The 23,021-nt window shown below is 52.4% G+C and overlaps 1 protein-coding gene across 1 annotated transcript in view; it reads right to left on the bottom strand.

Moving 5' to 3' along the window:
- The window catches only part of GRID2IP (Grid2 interacting protein), a gene marked incomplete at both ends in the record, with an annotated part of 81,818 nt that extends 59,094 nt beyond the window's left edge, over window positions 1-22,724 (bottom strand). Inside the window, 2 exons of the mRNA XM_081337978.1 lie at window positions 862-1,016; window positions 22,140-22,724. Coding sequence (XP_081194104.1) covers window positions 862-1,016; window positions 22,140-22,724 — 740 coding nt within the window. The remainder of the gene's footprint in view (window positions 1-861; window positions 1,017-22,139) is intronic.
- Window positions 22,725-23,021: the final 297 nt, after the last annotated feature.

Consider the following 23,021-nt stretch of genomic DNA (forward strand, 5'->3'; position numbering starts at 1 on the left):
GGACTGCAGCTGGCGAGGAGGGTATGCTGCAGGCCAGCCTGGTGGCTGAGATTGCTGGCTAATCTTTGCTCACATCCCATTCCATCCTATCCCACCGCTCTGGTCTGGACAGGCTCCTTTCCCATCCTGTTTTCAGGCACCCACCGGCTTTCGTCCAAAGTATTCTGGGGTGGCCACAGCTGGGCCGGCTTTGCCCTGCCTTTGCCAGGTCCTCCTGTTAAGACAGCATGCCTGGTGGCCCCTCTTCCTGGCTGTGGGGCAGAGCACCTGCATCCCAGAGTCCATTTCCAGCAATACCAACAAGTATCAGTCAAAGCATTAATTCTCTCTCTCCTCTCTCTCTCCTCTCTCTCAATAAATATTTTATTATGGTCATCGACCAGCAAATTAAAGACTTGACTTCATAAAAAAGAATAAAATTACAAGGCACAGGACGCCGTGTCACAGGAAAGAAAGCGAAGGACCATAACAACGCCTTCACGTCTAAGACATGATCTTCAGCCACAGGAGCTCCCTCGAAGACTCTGGACCAGCCCCCTCCCCTTTCAGCCTGAGAAGCATCTAATCTAGTGGAGAAGGAGCTGGACTACAAGGCCTCTGTGGGGGCTTAAAGGTGGGGGGGATATGAGGCACCTGTGAAGACAGGCGCCCAACTGATGCAAGAGGACAGAGCGAGCCGAGGAGGGGGGTGTTCACAAGGTATGGTAGAAAAGATCAAGGGCGGAGCTTTGACCAACCATCTTGATCATTCTGCCCATGTGGCTCCCTTGTCAAGGAGAGAGTAGAGCCACCACACAACATTTTGATGCTGGCGTCTGTCTGTGGGCTGCACACAGGATGCCCGTGAAGAAGCAGCCATACCTGATGTGGTCCAGGAGCAGCCGGTGGGAATCCTCAGTGAGGATCAGGGAAAGCGCATGAGCCAAGTAGTCCACTTTCCGCTCAGCAGCAAACTGCTTGAGAGAGGTGAACATCTTCTCTCTCACTTCAGGCTGGTCGCCCAGGATCTCCTGCACCTGCAGAGAAAGCAACCCATGAGAAACGGTGGCGTTCCCAGGCTATCTTGCCCGGCCATCAGCCTCTCACCTCACTCCAACTTGTGAGGGGACATTCAGGAAGAAAAGAAACAAGGGACGGAAACTCATCAAAGAGAGAAGAAACCTGGAATTAAGGAGCAACGTCCTAACAGTGAGGACAATGAACCAGTGGAACGGCTTGCCTCCAGACTGTCAGGACCCACCCCAAACCACGTCTTAGGAAGACAAAAACTCTTGGAGTCAGGTTTTTAGTCCAAAAGAAATCTTTACTATGACATGCTCGGTTGTAGGAAATGAGACAGGGCTTAATGGTTCCACGATGTAAATCCTTATAAAGAGTTCCCGGTTTAACCCCCCTTAATCCCCATTTGGTCAGTCCCCCCCATCCTTCCTCTCGTATCATCCATCTCGTGGGAAAGAGGAAGTTAGGACCCTTTTGTTTATTGCTGTCTTCCGTGACAAAAGCCAGATGCTAGCCCCCCCTTTTGTTTCCCCAGTTCAAAAGGCTTCTCCTTTCCTTTGAAATGCCTATTGCCGGTTCAATACACATCTATCCTCTTCTCTTCGGGAGATGGCAGAATCCATAGGATATGTTTGAAACATTCCATTTATGAATATGATATAAATGGATTCTGACAGTCCGCTCTCCTTAGAAGAAAGATGTGTCCATCTGTAGGGGGAGAAAAGAAAAGAGAAGAAAAAAAAACATGTGTAAATGTTAACTCGGTTTGTTTGGATATTCTGTATGAAATCTCTTAAGCAGCTTTGGTGCTTTAACGTGGTGTTTGCTGACCCATTCATTTTCTGAGGAGGGGAGGTGTTTCCAAGCCACTAGATATTGAGTTGTTCCATGATGTCTCCTGGAATCCAGAATTTCCTTCACCTCGAAATGTTGTTCTCCTTCCACCATGATGGGAGGTGGTGGTGGTGGAATTTTTGTTCGTAGGGGAGATTGTTGTTCTCTCTTTATTAGACTGCAGTGAAAGATTGGGTGTATTCGTCTAAGATTTTTAGGTAGTTCTAATTCAACTGTTACTGGGTTTATGATTCTTTTAATTGGAAAAGGTCCAATGTATTTTGGTCCTAGTTTTTTACAGGGTTGGAGAGACTTAAGGTATTTTGTAGACAGATATACCATCTCTCCCACCTTGAACGGTGTGGGATCAGATCTTTTCTTGTCTGCCTGTGTCTTGTGTGCTAATCTAGCCTCTGTTAATGCTTTTCTGACAATAGGCCAGGTGTATTGTAACTGAGCAATCCATTCCTTTAGTTCTGGAATTACCGGTTCTTTTGGAGTTAGATCAGGTATGGGGTTGAAGCTCTGGCCTGTGGCTACTTGAAAAGGAGTGTAACCTGTGCTGGAGTGAATTGCGTTGTTATATGCCACTTCTGCGAAGGGCAGCAGGTCTGTCCAATTGTTCTGCTGAAAATGTACATAACATCTTAAATATTGTTCAAGTACAGAGTTAGCCCTTTCCGATTGCCCATTACCCTGAGGGTGATGACTAGATGTCAGTCCTTGGGTGGTTCCTAACAGAGATAAAAATTCCTTCCAGAATGCTGAGGTAAATTGCACCCCCCTGTCAGATATGATGCGTTGTGGTGCCCCATGCAATCTGTAAATATGTTGTACAAAAAGTTTTGCTAATGTTTTTGCAGTAGGAATTTTTGGGCAAGGTATGAAATGGACTTGCTTAGAGAACAGATCAGTAACAGTCCAGATAACGGTGTTTCCGTTGCTTTCTGGTAGTTCCACAATAAAATCCATGGCTATTTCTTTCCATGGGGCTGAGGGATTCGCCACTGGTTGTAACAGTCCTGGCGATTTCCCTTGTAACCTCTTGGCCATTGCGCAAATTTGACAGCTACCCACATAGCTTTCTATGTCCTTTTTCATAGATGGCCACCAAAATTGCCTTTTAGTTAAGTGTAAGGTTTTTACAAAGCCAAAGTGTCCTGCTGATTTTGTATCATGGCACAGTTGCATGAAATTGATTCTCTGTGTGGCAGGTATATATAGCTTCTCCCCCACCCACGGCAGTCCATCTTTAATTGTGCACACATGTTTATTTTTCTGGAACCATTCATCACTTTCCAAAGATTTCCTGAATTCTATTCCAGTTTGGCTATCTACCTTCGGCTTCATTTTTTCTTGTGCCCTGGTGGTGACTGGTGCTGCCAGTTGTTGTTCCGGTACAAGTGGTTTAAAGTCAGTAACTCTTGTGCTGTTATATTGGGGCATGCGGGATAATGCATCTGCCAGGAAGTTCTTCCCCCCCGGTAAGTGTTTGAGTGTGAAATTGAATCGGTGAAAGTGTTGGGACCAGCGGGCTTGCTTAGGAGTGAGCTTCCTGGGCGTTTTTAGTGCTTCTAAATTTTTGTGGTCAGTCCAGACTTGGAAAGGTATTTTATTTCCTTCCAAAAATTGACGCCAAGTTAATAATGACCACCTTAATGAGAATGCTTCCTTCTCCCATATTGGCCATCGTTGTTCAGTTTCTGTAAGTTTCCTGGATGTATATGCGCAAGGTTGCAACGCCCCCTCATCATTTTCTTGTAGTAATACGGCTCCGACTGCTACGTCGCTCGCATCTGCCTGTATTACAAAAGGTTTGTTGGGATCTGGGTGTTTAAGTACAGGTTCCGCAGAAAAGAGTCTCTTTAGCCTCTCAAATGCTGCTTGACATTCCATTGACCATTTCAGAGGCTGGCTGGGTTTCACGGGTGACCCCCCCTTCGTTTTCAACAAATTTGTGAGGGGCATGGCTATTTGGCCAAATGCAGGGATGAATTGGCGGTAGAAATTTGCAAACCCCAGGAAACTTTGCAATTGCTTCTGTGTGCGGGGGGGTGCCCACTCTAGTACTGCCCTGACCTTCTCTAGGTCCATTTCGATGCCCTCTGGGGATATGCGATATCCCAGGTAGTCGATTTTTTCCTGATGAAATTCACACTTCGATAATTTAGCATATAAATGGGCAGCTCGCAATTTCTTCAGGACTGCTCTGACTAGTTTGATATGTTCCTCTTTGGTTTCTGTGAAGATAAGGATGTCATCGAGGTAAACCAGGACCCCCTTATATAGGTGCTCTCTCAGTACGTCATTAATTAATTGCATAAAGACTGCGGGGGCCCCTTGCAGTCCAAATGGCAATACTTTGAATTGATAGCACCCCATTGGGCAGTTGAATGCAGTTTTCCATTCGTCTCCTTCCTTAATCCTAATACGGTAGTATGCTTCCCTCAGGTCTAGTTTGGTAAAAATCTTTCCTTTCGATAGGTGGGATAGCATATCCTTCATTAGGGGAAGGGGGTATAGATTACATTCATTAATTGTATTTAGGTTCCGGTAATCCACAACCAAACGAAAGGAACCATCCTTCTTCTCCCTGAACAGAACCGGGGCGGCTACTTTGGGTTTGGCGGGCTCAATAAATCCTCTTTCTAAGTTTTTCTTTATGAATCTTTCCATTTCTGCCATTTCCCTTGGGCTCATGGCATACATCCTGGGTTTTGGGAGTTTTGCCCCAGGTTTGAATTCTATGGTGCAGTCTGTGGGGCGGTGGGGGGGGAGCTCATCTGCTCTTTCCTCACTGAAAACCTCAGCCAGGTCCCTGTATTCCTCCGGTATCTCTGTTAGCCCCTTCTCTTCCCCCACTGCTGCTTTTTCCTCCCTCTGGGTTGGGGGGGGTGTTTGGGGGTTTTACGTTTTCCTGTTCCCCTTTTGGGAAGTTGAGTTCTGCAGTCCTCCAGTTTATCCCGGGGTTCCATTTCTTCAGCCATTCCAGTCCTAAAATCATTGGGCATGCCATGCCTGGGGCCACTATAAATGTTATGTCTTCCTCATGGGACCCCAGGGACATGTGGAGTGGTAGAGTGGCTAGGGTAGCTGGTCCCCCCCCTGCTATAGACCCGTCTAATTGACTGAAGGAGATTGGTTGTTTTAGCCTCCTCACTGGGATGCTCAGTTCCTCCACCAGCGTTGGGCTGATGAGGCAGCGGATGCAGCCAGAGTCTATCAAAGCTTTTATTTCATTGGCTTTTGGTGCAGAGGAAGCTAATATAGTTACTGTCTTAAGTATGGGTGGAAGAGGTCCACTTACCAAAGGTTCTCCCTCTGAGCTGTCTTCCGAGGTGTCCACCGCCCCTGCAGTGTAGGCCGGAGTCCAATCCCAGGTTTTGGCAGAAATTGTGGACTCTACAGCCTCTGTCCCCTTCATGGAAGATTCTTTTGGGTTGCCTTGAGACTTCCCCAGCTTTTTGGAAGATGGTGCCTCTGTTTTGCGTGGAGGGGCTTTCGAACGACATTCTGCAGCACGGTGGCCCTCTCTCCCGCAATTGAAACATCCCTTTGATTTTTTAGCCGTGGCCGGTGGGTTTTCCCCCTCACGTGTTTGCTCGAGTGGCGGGCGGCCCCATGGTTTTCCTCTGCTTTGTCTTTTCAATAGGTCTATTTCCACTTCCTCTGCCAGGACATACCAGTCATCGAGATGGTAGGGGTCTCCCCGAGGCAGGCAAGCGTCATACAGGTCGTAGTTTAGACCGTCTTTGAAATGGCTGAGGAGGATGTCTTCTGGCCAGTTCAGCTTGCTGGCGATGGCTCGGAATTCTTGGGTATATTCGGCCACTGTTCTCCTGCCCTGCCTCACCGTCTTGATTCTCTCCCGGGCCTTCCGGTCAGCCAAAGGGTCCTCAAATCGTCGCCTCAAGGATGACATGAATCAGTTGAAGTCGTTGAGTTCTGGGGCGTTGGAGTCATGCAGGTTCACCACCCAGTCTGCGGCCGTCCCGTCCAGGGCAGATTGCACAATTCGGATGCGTGTTTTGTCACTGGGGATGTCCCGTCCGTACTCTTCCATGTAGCTGAGGACTTGGGTTAGGAAAAATCCCAGTCGTGATGGCTCCCCCTTGAATTTTGCTTCCAGGGGTGGGAATCTTTGGCTGGATCGTTGTCTGCGCCGCAGAGTGTATCGCTCCTCATCTCGATCCCCATCTGTGGGTCTGGGGGGGGGTGGGTATCGCTGAGTCAGCGGCTCCTGTTCCATTGGACAGCCCTGGGGTTTCAGGTGTTGGATTCCTTCCGTTACCCCTCCAGTTGCGACCCCAGGTGTTGTGGTTTCCAGCTCTCTCCTCCCTTAGTGAGCTCAGGGTTGTTTTCATCAAGTCAATAGCTTTTTCCAGAATCCGCTCTTCCTCACTGGCGTGCAGGGAGTTCTCCATCTCTTGTTTCCATTCCGGTTGGTGGTCGCTCCATCTCAGGGTCACTTCTCTCGAAGCCTTTTCCCACTCACTTTTCCTTCCAACGCCCATCGACCACCGGGGTTTTTCTTCGTGCTGCTCCGCTGTTTCCTCCCAGGAGGAATATGATGCCTCAGCTTCCCAATGTTTCTGGGAGTTCGGCTGGGGGGAAGGCTCCTTCTCCGTGGGGCTTTCTTCCCTTCTTGCTTCATCGTCAGACATCATAATTATTTGCAAAGTCCCCCGGTAAGGTTCTTCTTCCCGGGTTGACTTTCGTTGCAAGCCCTGTCTAATGTCAGGACCCACCCCAAACCACGTCTTAGGAAGACAAAAACTCTTGGAGTCAGGTTTTTAGTCCAAAAGAAATCTTTACTATGACATGCTCGGTTGTAGGAAATGAGACAGGGCTTAATGGTTCCACGATGTAAATCCTTATAAAGAGTTCCCGGTTTAACCCCCCTTAATCCCCATTTGGTCAGTCCCCCCCATCCTTCCTCTCGTATCATCCATCTCGTGGGAAAGAGGAAGTTAGGACCCTTTTGTTTATTGCTGTCTTCCGTGACAAAAGCCAGATGCTAGCCCCCCCTTTTGTTTCCCCAGTTCAAAAGGCTTCTCCTTTCCTTTGAAATGCCTATTGCCGGTTCAATACACATCTATCCTCTTCTCTTCGGGAGATGGCAGAATCCATAGGATATGTTTGAAACATTCCATTTATGAATATGATATAAATGGATTCTGATGGGGTGTCCCATCACTTTCGAGACTGGACAGCCACTTGTCTGGAATGGTATAGGATCTCCTGCTCATGCAGGGGGTTGGACCAGAAGACCTCCAAGGTCCCTTCCAGCTCTATTCTGATTCGCTAAGCCAACTGGACTCAGCCGTGCTGAAATGCAAGTGTGCCAGCAGTGGGTGAGGGGGGGCAAGGAAGGTCCAGGGAAGGACACTGGACGGCTCCCCCGGAGAAGGCGGAGAGCCCCCCCCGGTTTGCTATGGCCCCAAATCAGACCCATTTAGGTTTCCCAGCTTTTAGCTGGGCTGAAATGCAACACATCTGGAATGGCTGGGGCAAACGTCCAAGACATTGTGTGGCAAAATATTTCCCATTTCACGCAGTGCACAATTGAAAACAGCAAAGAACGCTCCAGAAGGACTAGGAGAAGGAGAGCTGAACCCTGCCTGTCCCTATCCAAACAGGGGCTGCTTTCTCTCTCTCTAGCCATCTTCTCTGCAGTGAATCATGGAACCCAGATCTTCCTGAAAGAAGCAATGAGCCACTGGTTTAACTAGGATAAAATATCGATTCTATCCAGAATTCTCTTCTTTTCGCTCCTTTGCTCAGCGTCCCTTTTTAGAGCTGGAAAGTTGCTTTCCGTTTTAATAAGGTACAATTCTCTTTTAAAAAAATTCCCCCCATGAAAGTCTGTGCAACTCCACAGCCCCTCCGTGTGTTTCAGGATTAGCACCAGATTTGTTCGATTATTCCTGGGCTTTGAGCTAGAAGCTCCAAAGCGGCTCCCTTCTGATTTCCCTGGAGCCAGGCTGGAGAAGGAAGCCCTGGCAGAAGGCTACGAACTCCCCTCCAGTCGGACCCTGGGGACAGGGGCGGTCAGGAGGCTGGGCCTGACTGCGGCAGCCTTGACTGGGACCATAGGAAAATGGCCTCTGCTGGCAAGGTCACCAGTTATGCCCCAAAATTGGCACTTCCTTCTGGTTTTCAGCAAAACCGTGTCCACAACAAAACACTCGTTAATGGGCTGTCAAAAGAAAAATCTTCATCAGGGTCCAGTCCAAGCTGGGGAATAATCAAAATGGAGACTGCTTTAGAAAGAAGGTTGTAGTTTTTTGAAGAGGAGAGCCAGACAGAAAGATGGCTCTGGGAAAAGTGACCACATGTAGCTGGGAGTGGTGGGTTTTTATACCTTCTTGGGCTTTTGTTCGGAGTTCTTCCTGTTTGAGGCTTTGTATTTCCTGTGTCATGTACTTTGACCTGAGTCTGAGTGTGCCCTTTTGGTATTGGTGGGTTAATCCTATTATGTTTGCTGTCCTTAGAATTTGGGTGGAGGTATGTAGATTTTAGGGGTCTTTGTTTTCCTAATTTCTTCAGTTTCTAGCTGGAAGGCTCAAACCTTTCTGAAAGAATGATTGAATTTGCATTTTTGAAAGCTGGCCTCTGCTGAGTTTTCTGCTTGGGGGAGAGGGGCTGGGGCTGGTTTCTGTCTTTTTAAAAAGATTTTCTCCACTATTCCTTTGGGGAAATATCTCCCGCCTTTTTAATATTCCCCAAAATATTTCTTTCTCTGGATTCTTCCCACAGGGCTTAATGACCACTGCAAAAAATGACATAAAATTGGGTTGGTCATATGATCAACATGACCAATACGACCATTCTGACCATTAATACGTAATGGACAGGCTCCATTATGGTCATAACCTGTACTTTCCTCTGCACCTATTCCAGTTTTTCTAAATCTCTTGAACCAAGAACCTCAACTGCAATTGGATCAGTGCAGATGAATTTCCCATGATTTACAAGCTACACTTCTACTTGCGCAGTTTCAAAACGAGTTTGCCTTTTTAGCAGCGATGTCACTCTGCTGATTCACAGCTGGGTTGCATTTGCTTGTTTTGAATTTCAGTGTTTTGTTTTCAGCCCACCTCTTAAACCTCTCAAGATTGCCTGGGATTTTGCTTCTATTACCTATCACCCCCAGTTCTGTGTCATCCACACGTTTGATAATCAGACCCTTGCCTCTGCATTTGAGTCATGAAGAGAGAGAGAGGTTGACCTACAACATAGAATAACAGATCTTGGAGGCCTTCTAGTCCAACCCCCTGCTCAAGCAGGACAACTGTCCTAGGCCAGAGACAAACTTGTTCACACCCCACATGCACACATACACTTACACCCCAGTTTAAATCCAGCATTGTGACAATCAGTCAGTCAGTCTGTCTGTCTGTCTGTCTATCTTCTATCTATCTATCTATCTATCTATCTATCTATCTATCTATCTATCTATCTATCTATCTATGTCTGTCTATTTGTCTATCTATCTCCCCCACACACATAAGGCTTGCCCCACTTTGATGCTCTCCAAAGGGAATTCTAGCCTAGATCTTGAAACCACAAGACCCTCCCTTTAAAGCACGGGAACATGACTGGGACTGAAGCCCAGGGAAGACCCAGAAATTTCAAGGTTGCTGCATCTGGAGCAAGGACTGCCTGGCACTCTTCCCAACGGCAGAGATGGGAGAAACTTTTCTTTGAAGGAGAAAATGACATCGATCGTTTCATCCCGAGAACAAGATAAGGAGGCTTCAGCCTCACACACTGGCTCTTTGTTCAGCTCAAGAGCCCTTGCGGAGCTCTGCCCCCAAGCCAAGCATGATTCACCCAGGCTCGGCCCCGTTCGGCTTGGATTGCTAGATACAGTGGAGAACAAATCTTTGGGTGGGAGAGTCTTCGGTTGCAGAGCCCAATGATGGCCCGCACCCCTCTGCCAGGGTGGAAGGCAAGCAGGGAAATGCCCTTGAAGCAACCAGAGGTCTGTGAGATTCTCAGCCATCCAGGTCGTGGTTGTCTCAAAGGCACTTTTTCACAAGGCAACTGGACTGGGTTTTTTTCCCTTGAGGAAGACGTTTTGCTTCTCATCCAAAAAGCTTCATCGGTTCTGGAAGGAGGGGGAGGGAGGGGGATTGGAAGGATCCTATTTCTTTGCAGTCATCTGGTCATTAGCACTCTCCCTGAGAGCTCTCGACGTCACTTGGGGGTTTATCTGTGCCCTCAGTGTTAGGGTTCTCCTACCACCCCACTATCCCACCCCACTAACCCCCAAGTGGCTTCAAGAGCTCTCAGGGAGAGTGCTAACGACCCGATGACTGCAAAGAAATAGGATCCTTCCAAACCCCACTCCCCCATTACTGTCAGAACCAATCCTTACATTCCCCACCACCACCCTGCCAGAACTGATGAAGCTCTGTGAACGAGAAGCGAAACGTCTTCCGCAAAGAACAAAAGGGGGAAACCCCAGCTCAGTTACCTTTTGAAAAAGCACCTTTGGGATAATGAGAAGCAAGGGCGTCCATAAGTCAGGAAAGGTCAAGAAAGTCAAGATGGCAGCCACAGGAGTGCAGCTGAGCTCCTCCTGCTTGTTATCTGAGCTGTGTTTGCCGGCAGTTGCCTCTTTTGACCACAGCCCATCCTTGAGAGGAAGGCATTTAAATGAACGGCATTGTTGTGACTCAGGGCCAGCCTGTGGGTCCGACAGCTGGCTCCGATGTATCGGATGACTCAGATGAGGGGGAGGAGGGAGACGAACCGGCTGATGATGGTTTGGAGGCTTTGCAGAGCCCTCAGCCGGGGACCTCTTCTCAGCTGCGTGAGCCCGATAGTGCGGAGGATGATGACCCACAGCTGGCCCTGTTCAAGGACGCCCGACGCAGGAGGCAGTCGAGCAGGAACAAACAAAGAAAGGCTGTGGGACTCCTCGGGAGGAGGCACAGGGAGACCACGCCCTGAGCTCTCAATAAAAGGAGTGTTTGGGGAGGGGCTGGTTGCTGAAAGCAACCCTTCCGCTTGAGGATTCAAGTTCCTGTGTTTTTGTTTCTTGTTTTGTTAATTGACTAATAAATCTTGGCAGACGCTTTTCAGCCTTGGACGCTCTCCAGTCTCTTCTGTTAGAATAGGGGTTTGCCTTACTACAAGGCCGGAAGAGGGCTGGTTCAGAACAGTTTGCTTTCAGCCTCCCACCCCTTACTACTACGATGGAGCAGCTTCTTGCCGAGAATGCTCAGCTCACCCAGCAACTCACTTTGCTGGCAGCTCAGGTGGCTCAACTGCAAGCTCAGGTACATGCTGCACCCCCACCCAGGAGAAAATGTCAGATAGCTATGCCGGATAAATTTGCTGGCAATCCAGAACTGTTTCCTGCCTTCCTGGGACAATGCCAGCTTTTTATCAGCGTGAGAGCAGCTGATTTTCCCACTGACCGAGATAAGGTGGGATTTGTGTTGAGCCTTCTGTCGGGGGATGCAGCTCGTTGGGGCACGCCTCTGCTGGCACAGCCTAGCCCTTTGTTGGATAACTTTGGGGGGTTTTGTGACCATATGCGCCTCATGTACAAGGACCCGATTAAGGCGCAGACCGCCACCCGACGTCTGAAAGCTTTGAGGCAGGGTCAGCGCCCCCTACAGGCCTATATCAGCGATTTCCGGCTGCTTAGCCAGGATTCCGCCTGGAATGAGGCTGCGCTCGTGGATGCCTTCCAGGATGGCTTGTCAGAGGAGATGTTGGATGAAACTGGACCTGCGTGGAGCATATAACCTCGTCAGGGTTCGGTCGGGTGATGAGTGGAAGACGGCGTTTGGTACTCGCTATGGACATTTCGAGTACACGGTGATGCCGTTTGGCCTGACCAACGCCCCCGCTGTGTTTCAGCATTTTATGAACGACATCTTTCAGGATCTGTTGGACCAGTTTGTCGTAATTTACCTGGACGACATCCTGATTTACTCCCCGTCGCGTGAAGCGCATCATCAGCATCTCCGTCAGGTCCTGCAGCGCCTCCGGAAACATCGGCTGTTTGCCAAGTTGGAGAAGTGCCAGTTCTACCAGGTGACCATCGATTTCCTGGGTCACCGCATTTCTCCTGAGGGCATCGCCATGGACCCGAGTAAAGTTGAGTCGTTGCAGAGTTGGCAACCCCCGCGTCGCGTGAAGGATGTTCAGCGACTTCTTGGATTTGCCAACTACTATCGAACATTCATCCCTGGCTTTGCTGCCTTGACAGCCCCCCTCACCCGGCTCCTGCAGAAGAAGACTCGGTTCCAGTGGAACGCCCCCGAACAACAGGCGTTCCAAGCTTTGAAGGACGCCTTCATGAAGGAGCCCATCTTGAAGCATCCCGACCCGCAACGGCCGTTTGTCGTGGAGGCGGACGCCTCCGACATTGCCATTGGGGCCGTGTTACTCCAGGCAGCGACGCCCAATGGTACCCTTTTCCCTTGCGCGTATCACTCGCGGAAATTGAACCCCTCGGAGCGCAACTATACCATCTGGGAGAAGGAGCTGCTGGCCATCAAGGCGGCGTTCGAGGCTTGGAGGCATCATCTGGAGGGGGCGCGGCATCAAATCGAGGTCCGGACGGACCACAAGAATCTGGAAAGCCTGCAGACCGCTCGGAATTTGAACCAACGCCAGATCCGGTGGTCCCTCTTCTTTGCGAGGTTTGACTTCCGGGTGCGGTACATACCAAGCGGGCACAACCAGAGAGCGGATGCTCTGTCCAGGAAGCCCGAGTACACCCGAGCGGAAGACAAGCTTCCGCCCAGGACCGTGATCCCCGTCGAGTCTTTTGCTGCGGTGCGGGAGCCGGTGGATATACGGGCTCGGATCCGGGAGGCGCAGCAGCAGGAGGTGTGGGTGGCTCAGCGGAAGGAAGAGGTGGGGCCAGATTCGCCTTGGTCGGTCACGGATGGACTCCTGTATTATCGTGACCGGCTCTATGTTCCGGGAGGGCCACTCAGGGGACTCGTCCTCAGCCAGTGTCATGATAACCCGGCTGCGGGGCATTTTGGCCTGTTCAAGACTCTGAACCTGGTCTCCCGTACCTTCTGGTGGCCCCGAGTCCGACACGATGTCCAGTCTTATGTCACCTCCTGCGTCCCATGCAGGCAGGCCAAGTCAGCGACAGGGGCCCCGCCTGGTTTACTGCAGCCTTTGCCAACGCCCAAGAGACCCTGGGGGGCTGTGTCCATGGACTTTTTGACGGATCTACCCCCATCCTCCGGCTTCACGACAGTGTTTGTGGTGGTGGACATGTTGACCAAGATGGCGCACTTCATCCCCTGTCGCGGCTTACCGTCAGCTCGCGCCACTAGTCGCATGTTCATCCAACAGGTGTTCCGGCTGCACGGCCTTCCCGATAGGGTCGTCTCCGATAGGGGGGCCCAGTTTACAGCCCGCTTCTGGCAGGAGTTGATGCGGGCGTTGGACATCAAGGTTTGCCTCTCGTCCGCGCATCATCCTCAGACCGACGGGGGTACCGAGAAGGTCATCGGCATCTTAGAGCAGTATCTGCGCTGCTACGTTAACCTGCAGCAGGACAATTGGGTGGACTATTTGGCCATAGCCGAGTTTGCCTTTAACAACTCGCAGCACACCTCCACGCAGATGACACCGTTCTTGGCCAACGTGGGTTATCACCCCAGGTTTTTCCCCCTTTCTCCCGTGGACTCACCGGAGCCGGCAGCGAACGAATTCATGGCGGAATTACAGGCGATCCATCGGTTGGTGCGACGGCAGCTGGAGAAGGCCAAGGCCGACTACAAGAGGTTCGCCGATCGGTCGAGAAGGGATACGCCTCCATTATCGGTGGGGGATCGGGTCTGGCTGTCCACCAGGAACCTACCATCCACTCGGCCGGCGAGGAAGCTGGACCACCGTTACCTTGGACCGTTCCCAGTCGAGGCCGTCATCAACCCGGTCGCCTATCGTTTAACTCTGCCACGTTCCCTGCGCGTGCACCCCGTCTTCCATCGGTCCTTGTTGGTCCCCGAACAACCGGCTTGTCCACTTCGCCAAGCGGAACCTCCCCCATCAGGACCTCGTGATGGCGACAGCACCCCCGAGTACGAGGTCGCCAGCATCAGGGATTCCCGCTGGCTGAAAGGTCGCTTCCAGTACCTGATCGAGTGGAAAGGGTACGGGCCGGAGGACTTCACATGGGAAGACGCGACCGCCGTTCATGCCCCTGCGTTGGTGACTGCTTTTCACGAACAGTTCCCATCCCGACCGCATCCGGATCGGCAGACCCGGGGGAAGGGCCCTGCGGTGCGGGTGTTCTGAACCAGCCCTCTTCTAGCAAACCCCTATTCAAAAGAAGAGACTGGAGAGCGTCCAAGGCTAAAAGGCTTCTGCCAAGATTTAATTACGCAGTTAACAAAAACACTAGAGCTTGTCTTCTCAAGCGGAAAAGTTGCTTTCAGCAACCAGCCCCTCCCCAAACACTCCTTTTATAGAGAGCTCAGGGCGTGGTCTCCCTGTGCCTCCTCCCGAGGAGTCCCACATTCTTTCTTTGTTCCTGCTCGACTGCCTCCTGCGTCGGGCGTCCTTGAACAGGGCCAGCTGTGGGTCATCATCTTCCGCACTATCGGGCTCACGCAGCTGAGAAGAGGGCCCCGGCTGGGAACTCTGCCAAGCCTCCACGCCATCATCAACCGGTTCGTCTCCCACACGGTCCTCCTCCCCCTCATCTGAGTCCTCCGACACGTCTGAGCCGGCTGCCGAAACCACAGGCTGGCCCTGAGTCACAACACTATCCCGCACCGCAGGGCCCTTCCCCCGGGTCTGCCGATCCGGATGCGGTCGGGATGGGAACTGTTCGTGAAACGCAGTCACCAACGCAGGGGCATGAACGGCGGTCGCGTCTTCCCATGTGAAGTCCTCCGGCCCGTACCCTTTCCACTCGATCAGGTACTGGAAGCGACCTTTCAGCCAGCGGGAATCCCTGATGCTGGCGACCTCGTACTCGGGGGTGCTGCCTCCATCACGAGTTCCTGATGGGGGAGGTTCCGCTTGGCGAAGTGGACAGGCCGGTTGTTCGGGGACCAACAAGGACCGATGGAAGACGGGGTGCACGCGCAGGGAACGTGGCAGAGTTAAACGATAGGCGACCGGATTGATGACGGCCTCGACTGGGAACGGTCCAAGGTAACGGTGGTCCAGCTTCCTCGCCGGCCGAGTGGATGGTAGGTTCCTGGTGGACAGCCAGACCCGATCCCCCACCGATAGTGGAGGCGTATCCCTTCTCGACCGATCGGCGAACCTCTTGTAGTCGGCCTTGGCCTTCTCCAGCTGCCGTCGCACCAACCGATGGATCGCCTGTAACTCCGCCATAAATTCGTTCGCTGCCGGCTCCGATGAGTCCACGGGAGAAAGGGGGAAAAACCGGGGGTGATAACCCACGTTGGCCAAGAACGGTGTCATCTGCGTGGAGGTGTGCTGCGAGTTGTTAAAGGCAAACTCGGCTATGGCCAAATAGTCCACCCAATTGTCCTGCTGCAGGTTAACGTAGCAGCGCAGATACTGCTCTAAGATGCCGATGACCTTCTCGGTACCCCCGTCGGTCTGAGGATGATGCGCGGACGAGAGGCAAACCTTAATGTCCAACGCCCGCATCAACTCCTGCCAGAAGCGGGCTGTAAACTGGGCCCCCCTATCGGAGACGACTCTATCGGGAAGGCCGTGCAGCCGGAACACCTGTTGGATGAACATGCGACTAGTGGCGCGAGCTGACGGTAAGCCGCGACAGGGGATGAAGTGCGCCATCTTGGTCAACATGTCCACCACCACAAACACTGTCGTGAAGCCGGAGGATGGGGGTAGATCCGTCAGAAAGTCCATGGACACAGCCCCCCAGGGTCTCTTGGGTGTTGGCAAGGGCTGCAGTAAACCAGGCGGGGCCCCTGTCGCTGACTTGGCCTGCCTGCAAGGAATGCAGGAGGTGACATAAGACTGGACATCGTGTCGGACTCGGGGCCACCAGAAGGTACGGGAGACCAGGTTCAGAGTCTTGAACAGGCCAAAATGCCCCGCAGCCGGGTTATCATGACACTGGCTGAGGACGAGTCCCCTGAGTGGCCCTCCTGGAACATAGAGCCGGTCACGATAATACAGGAGTCCATCCGCGACCGACCAAGGCGAATCTGGCCCCACCTCTTCCTTCCGCTGAGCCACCCACGCCTCCTGCTGCTGCGCCTCCCGGATCCGAGCCCGTATATCCACCGGCTCCCGCACCGCAGCAAAAGACTCGACGGGGATCACTGTCCTGGGCGGAAGCTTGTCTTCCGCTCGGGTGTATTCGGGCTTTCTGGACAGAGCATCCGCTCTCTGGTTGTGCCCGCTTGGTATGTACCGCACCCGGAAGTCAAACCTCGCAAAGAAGAGGGACCACCGGATCTGGCGTTGATTCAAATTCCGAGCGGTCTGCAGGCTTTCCAGATTCTTGTGGTCCGTCCGGACCTCGATCTGATGCCGCGCCCCCTCCAGATGATGCCTCCAAGCCTCGAACGCCGCCTTGATGGCCAGCAGCTCCTTCTCCCAGATGGTATAGTTGCGCTCCGAGGGGTTCAATTTCCGAGAGTGATACGCGCAAGGGAAAAGGGTACCGCTGGGCGTCGTTGCCTGGAGTAACACGGCCCCAATGGCAATGTCGGAGGCGTCCGCCTCCACGACAAACGGCCGTTGCGGGTCGGGATGTTTCAAGATGGGCTCCTTCATGAAGGCGTCCTTCAAAGCCTGGAACGCCTGTTGTTCGGGGGCGTTCCACTGGAACCGAGTCTTCTTCTGCAGGAGCCGGGTGAGGGGGGCTGTCAAGGCAGCAAAGCCAGGGATGAATGTCCGATAGTAGTTGGCAAATCCAAGGAGTCGCTGAACGTCCTTCACGCGACGCGGGGGTTGCCAACTCTGCAACGACTCGACTTTACTCGGCTCCATGGCGATGCCCTCAGGAGAAATGCGGTGACCCAGGAAATCGATGGTCACCTGGTAGAACTGGCACTTCTCCAACTTGGCAAACAGCCGATGTTCCCGGAGGCGCTGCAGGACCTGACGGAGATGCTGATGATGCGCTTCACGCGACGGGGAGTAGATCAGGATGTCGTCCAGGTAAATCACGACAAACTGGTCCAACAGATCCCGAAAGATATCGTTCATAAAATGCTGAAACACAGCGGGGGCGTTGGTCAGGCCAAACGGCATCACCGTGTACTCGAAATGTCCATAGCGAGTACCAAACGCCGTCTTCCACTCATCACCCGGCCGAACCCTGACGAGGTTGTAAGCTCCACGCAGGTCCAGTTTCGTGAAGATCTTAGCCTCCCGGAGTCGGTCCAAGAGCTCGGGGATGAGGGGCAGCGGGTAGCGGTTACGCACCGTGATGGCGTTGAGTTTCCGGTAGTCACAGCAAAGCCGTAACTCGCCCGACTTCTTTTTGACGAAGAGCACGGGCGCAGACACTGGCGAGGACGAGGGCCGGATGAAACCACGAGCCAAATTCTTTGTCAGGAAGTCCCGCAATGCAGCCAACTCGGGCTCCGACATGGAGTACAAACGCCCCACTGGGAGAGGCGCATCAGGGACTAGATCAATGGAACAGTCATAGGGCCTGTGCGGGGGTAATTGGTCCGCCTCTGACTCGCTGAACACATCAGCAAAGTCGGACAGTTCGGGAGGCAAGGAAACCCCTGAGGAACCCTCCACCTGGCCGGCACAGATATGGCGGGTGTGGTCCACGCACTGCAAACTTGGGAAGGTGACCAAGTTCTGAGACCAATAGATCTGTGGATCATGCGCCCGGAGCCACGCCAGTCCCAAGACCACGGGGAAGTGCAGATCCGAAGTGACGTAAAACTGAATGGCCTCCACATGGGTACTGATGGCCATACACACGGGTTGCGTGGCGGCCGTAATAGGCCCGGACAGGAGCACTCGACCATCGATGGTCTCCACAAGCATGGGCGGATCCACTGGACACTGGGGAACAGCCCATTTGGCCACAAAGGCCGAATCCATAAAGTTAGTGGTAGCCCCAGAGTCAATTAAGGCATGGACCAGAATCCCCTCTGGCTTGCCAGGAAGGATCAGTCGTGCCTCCAGAATCAAATGCCGTGGAGGTTCACAGGCACCGTCGGAACGGCGTCGCTCGGCGTGGTCATTGTGGGTCGCCCGATCTTTCACACCGTCTAGATCGGGCTCGGGCCGTTTCCCGATAGCAAAGCAGGGGACTTTCTCGGGGCAGGCTTGGTCACTGACGCCCGCTGACGCTTCTTCGGGCAAGAAGCAGCCAAATGTCCAGGGTCCCCACAGTAAAAACACAACCCCTCCGATCGTCGTCTGTCCATTTCCGTCACCGATAGACGGGACCTGGCGGCACCCAGATCCATTGGCTCCTCCCTCTGGACTGGGGGCTCACGCACAACAGGGGCGGCAGGGGTCTGTGGGGTGGCACGGCGACTCTTACGCTGCTGCAGCCGGGCATCGATCCGCAGACAAAGATGGATCAGCCCATTCAGGTCTGAGGGAATGTCCACGCGGGCCAGCTCATCCAACATCTCCTCTGACAAGCCATCCTGAAAGGCATCCACGAGCGCAGCCTCATTCCAGGCAGAATCCTGGCTAAGCAGCCGGAAATCGCTGATATAGGCCTGTAGAGGGCGCTGACCCTGCCTCAAAGCTTTCAGGCGTCGGGTGGCAGTCTGCGCCTTAATCGGGTCCTCGTACATGAGGCGCATATGGTCACAAAACCCCCCAAAGTTATCCAACAAAGGGCTAGGCTGTGCCAACAGAGGCGTGCCCCAACGAGCTGCATCTCCCGACAGAAGGCTCAACACGAATCCCACCTTATCTCGGTCAGTGGGGAAATCAGCTGCTCTCACGCTGATATAAAGCTGGCATTGTCCCAGGAAGGCAGGAAACAGTTCTGGTTTACCAGCAAATTTATCCGGCATAGCTATCTGACATTTCCTCCTGGGTGGGGGTGCAGCATGTACCTGAGCTTGCAGTTGTGCCACCTGAGCTGCCAGCAAAGTGAGTTGCTGGGTGAGCTGGGCATTCTCGGCAAGAAGCTGCTCCATCGTAGTGATAAGGGGTGGGTGGCTGAAAGCAAACTGTTCTGAACCAGCCCTCTTCTAGCAAACCCCTATTCAAAAGAAGAGACTGGAGAGCGTCCAAGGCTAAAAGGCTTCTGCCAAGATTTAATTACGCAGTTAACAAAAACACTAGAGCTTGTCTTCTCAAGCGGAAAAGTTGCTTTCAGCAACCAGCCCCTCCCCAAACACTCCTTTTATAGAGAGCTCAGGGCGTGGTCTCCCTGTGCCTCCTCCCGAGGAGTCCCACATTCTTTCTTTGTTTGTTCCTGCTCGACTGCCTCCTGCGTCGGGCGTCCTTGAACAGGGCCAGCTGTGGGTCATCATCTTCCGCACTATCGGGCTCACGCAGCTGAGAAGAGGGCCCCGGCTGGGAACTCTGCCAAGCCTCCACGCCATCATCAACCGGTTCGTCTCCCACACGGTCCTCCTCCCCCTCATCTGAGTCCTCCGACACGTCTGAGCCGGCTGCCGAAACCACAGGCTGGCCCTGAGTCACAACAGCGGGATAGTGTTGTGACTCAGGGCCAGCCTGTGGGTCCGACAGCCGGCTCCGATGTATCGGATGACTCAGATGAGGGGGAGGAGGGAGACGAACCGGCTGATGATGGTTTGGAGGCTTTGCAGAGCCCTCAGCCGGGGACCTCTTCTCAGCTGCGTGAGCCCGATAGTGCGGAGGATGATGACCCACAGCTGGCCCTGTTCAAGGACGCCCGACGCAGGAGGCAGTCGAGCAGGAACAAACAAAGAAAGGCTGTGGGACTCCTCGGGAGGAGGCACAGGGAGACCACGCCCTGAGCTCTCAATAAAAGGAGTGTTTGGGGAGGGGCTGGTTGCTGAAAGCAACCCTTCCGCTTGAGGATTCAAGTTCCTGTGTTTTTGTTTCTTGTTTTGTTAATTGACTAATAAATCTTGGCAGACGCTTTTCAGCCTTGGACGCTCTCCAGTCTCTTCTGTTAGAATAGGGGTTTGCCTTACTACAAGGCCGGAAGAGGGCTGGTTCAGAACAGGCATCTGGCGTGTGTTTGCTTCCTGTTCAGTTTAAAGCTTTGTGGCTGTTCTCACATGGAAACGTCGACGGGTTCTAAACATTTCACTTGAAACTAATGTGTGAGTTTGTTTCTTCGGGTTGGACTTGAGAAAGGCAGACAGGAAAATGAGCTATGTCTTGCATTTGCTTTTGTGTGATTTGCTTGCTCCAGGCTCTCTGGCCTCTGCGGCTGACAACTAGACAGCCTCCGTTCTAATCTGGGAGCAGCAAAAGGGAGGCCATGAGGGGGTCCTCTGAAGCTCCCAGACTGTTATGCATAAAACAGGTGGGGCTTCACTTGCACCACTGTGGCTGCCATCTTCAGCTTTGAGGGTCCTGTGCATACCCTCCTGGGGACAGCAGGCCGTGCAGCATGGCCGAGACACTAAACGCCGTCTCGAGAAGTGGAACGTGCAAAGGCAATCCCGGCCTGCCCGTCCTCAATTTGGATCAAAAGACCCGCCTTCCACTTGCCAGCACCCGCCATGCCAGGCAGTCCCTGTGGCACATCTCATTTCACGGTATGGAAGGCCACCCCTCCCACTGGCTAGCGGGCACCGTCACTCTTCCCACCACAGCCGCTGCCTTTTTAGCAGTCGCTGGTTGCTGGCTCTTGGTTGCCCTGTGCTCAGCATGGGCACCAATCTCCCATCCGCAGCTGGCCTCTGCTGACAGAATGGGACAAACTCGCTGCAGCCAATTCGCCGCGGGGCAACTGGACACAGCCAAACTTGCCACAGGACAACTCGCTGCGGGACAATTCAACAACTCAATTGAATGATTTAAAATAAATAAAAAAATTAATTGCTGCCATTCCCATTTCATTTGGTCTCTCCTTTGGCATCCTTCAATGATTCTATTCCAGTATTTCTTTGATATTAGTGTAATTCTTGTCCCGCAGTGAGCTGGCCATGGTGAGCTGTCATAGACCCTCTGTTGATGCCTTTCACTTTTTCCTCCCCAGCTGGAGGTCTTCATGCTCCTCTCATTAAATTTCACCTTGATCTGTTTCTGCTCAATGTTTAAGGGCCCCCCCCTCCTAGTTTTTATCCTTGCAGTTCTGATTTTTTTTTCTACCTTCCTTCTTATTTTGTGTCCTTTGCAAGAAAATCAGGCCCCGAAAGCAGTTTCCTTTGCCTCCTTATCTTCATTGACCGATGGCATGATTTATCACCAAAGCTCTTCAGTCTCCTAAAGAGGATAAACCGTCAGTCTCGGTGCAGAAAGTTCAACAGTCACATTTTACATTAAAAAGAGTGATTTTCACTGATGAAATGAGACTTCAGTTCCCCTAAGTGCTACTGATCTAAAAAGAGAAATTAATCTCTTACATAGTAATATTAAAAGAAGATTGCAGTGGGGAATTGCACAATTAGAAATTATCAGGGTTTTTTTTACTCTATTACTTTGGGGACTGAACAAAGATAGTTTCTCCATCACACTAAGGCTGTGCTGACCGGCATGCAATGGCATGCAACAAAGTCCTAATTGCATTGTCACAGTCTGTGCTGCCTGAGTTTCATTTATCCCCAACTTTAATAATTCTGCAACCTGCTAAAATTAAGTCCATACATTGTAGATCTGCCACGTGACTCCAATCCATAAAAGAGGTCCTATAGAGGATAGACCTCTCAGCAGCTGTCAGGATCATCAACCACGGATCCTTCTGGACCGCCTATGGGAGTTGGGGATTGGGAAGCTTGCAATACAGAGGTTCTGATCCTTTCTTGGTGGTCAGTTCTAGTTGGGAGAATGAGTGGTGGGCTCAGTGGCTACTCCACAACTGGCTCAAATTTATGACAGTCGCCGTGTCCTGGGGTCATGTGATCCCCTTTTGCAACCTTCTGACAAGCAAAGTCCATGGGGAAGCCAGACTCACTGTGCAATTGTTTTCCTAATTTAACAACTGTGGTGACTGATTTAACAAGTGTGGCAAGAAAGGTCATAAAATGCTGCAAAATCCACTTAACAATGTCTCACTTAACAACAAAAATTTTGGGCTCAACTGTGGTCATAAGTCGAGGACCACCTGTAGGGAAGGCAGGCAACAGAACCTTTCACACACACACACACACACACTCTGAGCCCCAAAGCAGGGTACATAGTCAAGTTTTCAAAGCTTTGCGAGGATCCTTGGGTCCTGATCCCCGCTGCCCCACATCCTGCCCCGGATTTCACCTTCGACTTACCTTCTGGCTGAACTCCCAAGCTTTCTGCCTCCTTTCCTGATGCACGGCCTCTGCCCTCCGGATAAACTCCTCCACGCTGCTGCTAGCCCATCGCCGGAGCCGCCCCAACCGCAGCAGTCCCAGCCTGAGGCTTTCATCCTGGCAGGATCGCATTGCGGCAGCCGCATCCTCATAACGCTGGACGTGAATGCCATGCACTTCCAGGATGTAGTCACCCACTTTGATGCCCGCTTTGGCAGCAGGTGAGTCCTGAGCCACGCTTTCCACCTGCACGGGATTGCCTTCGTTGCAAGTCAAGGTGAAGCCAAAGTGTCCCTGTGACCCGGGGGGAAGGTCCACCTTCTGGAGGCGGGAGACCACGCCGATGCTCGGGGGGACATTCTCACACTGCCTGGCCAGGATCGCTAGGGTCTCAGCATTCATGGAGGAAACAGGCTGCCCCTCGATCTCCAAAACCTGGTCTCCGGGCTGGAGGCCAGCCACCTGGGCACTGCTGCCTTCCTCCACAGCCACGATGTAGCATGGACCACTTCCACAGATCTTAAAGCCAAACTCGTCCGGCCACCCAGCATTGGTGGCAGGCATGGCTGCAAAGGAAAAGGGGCCACACAGAACAGTCAGCCTTTCACCCCAAGCGAAAGAACAGTGGGTGACTGCATGCACACTGTATCAGGGGTCACCAACCTAGGCAACTTTAAGACTTGTGGACTTCAACTTCCAGAATTGTGGAAGCTGAAATCTACAAGTTGCCAAGGTTACAAGCCCCACACTAGGAATGGGACAACTTGCTGCAGCCGACTCACCATGGCCAACTCTCTGTACGACAACTCACCAGAAGGTAGTTAACTAACCATGGGCCAACTTGACACAGGGCATTCAACA

This window comes from Vipera berus, assembly GCF_964194415.1.
Source record: "Vipera berus genome assembly, chromosome: 13".
In the NCBI taxonomy this organism is placed as follows: Eukaryota; Metazoa; Chordata; class Lepidosauria; order Squamata; family Viperidae; genus Vipera; species Vipera berus.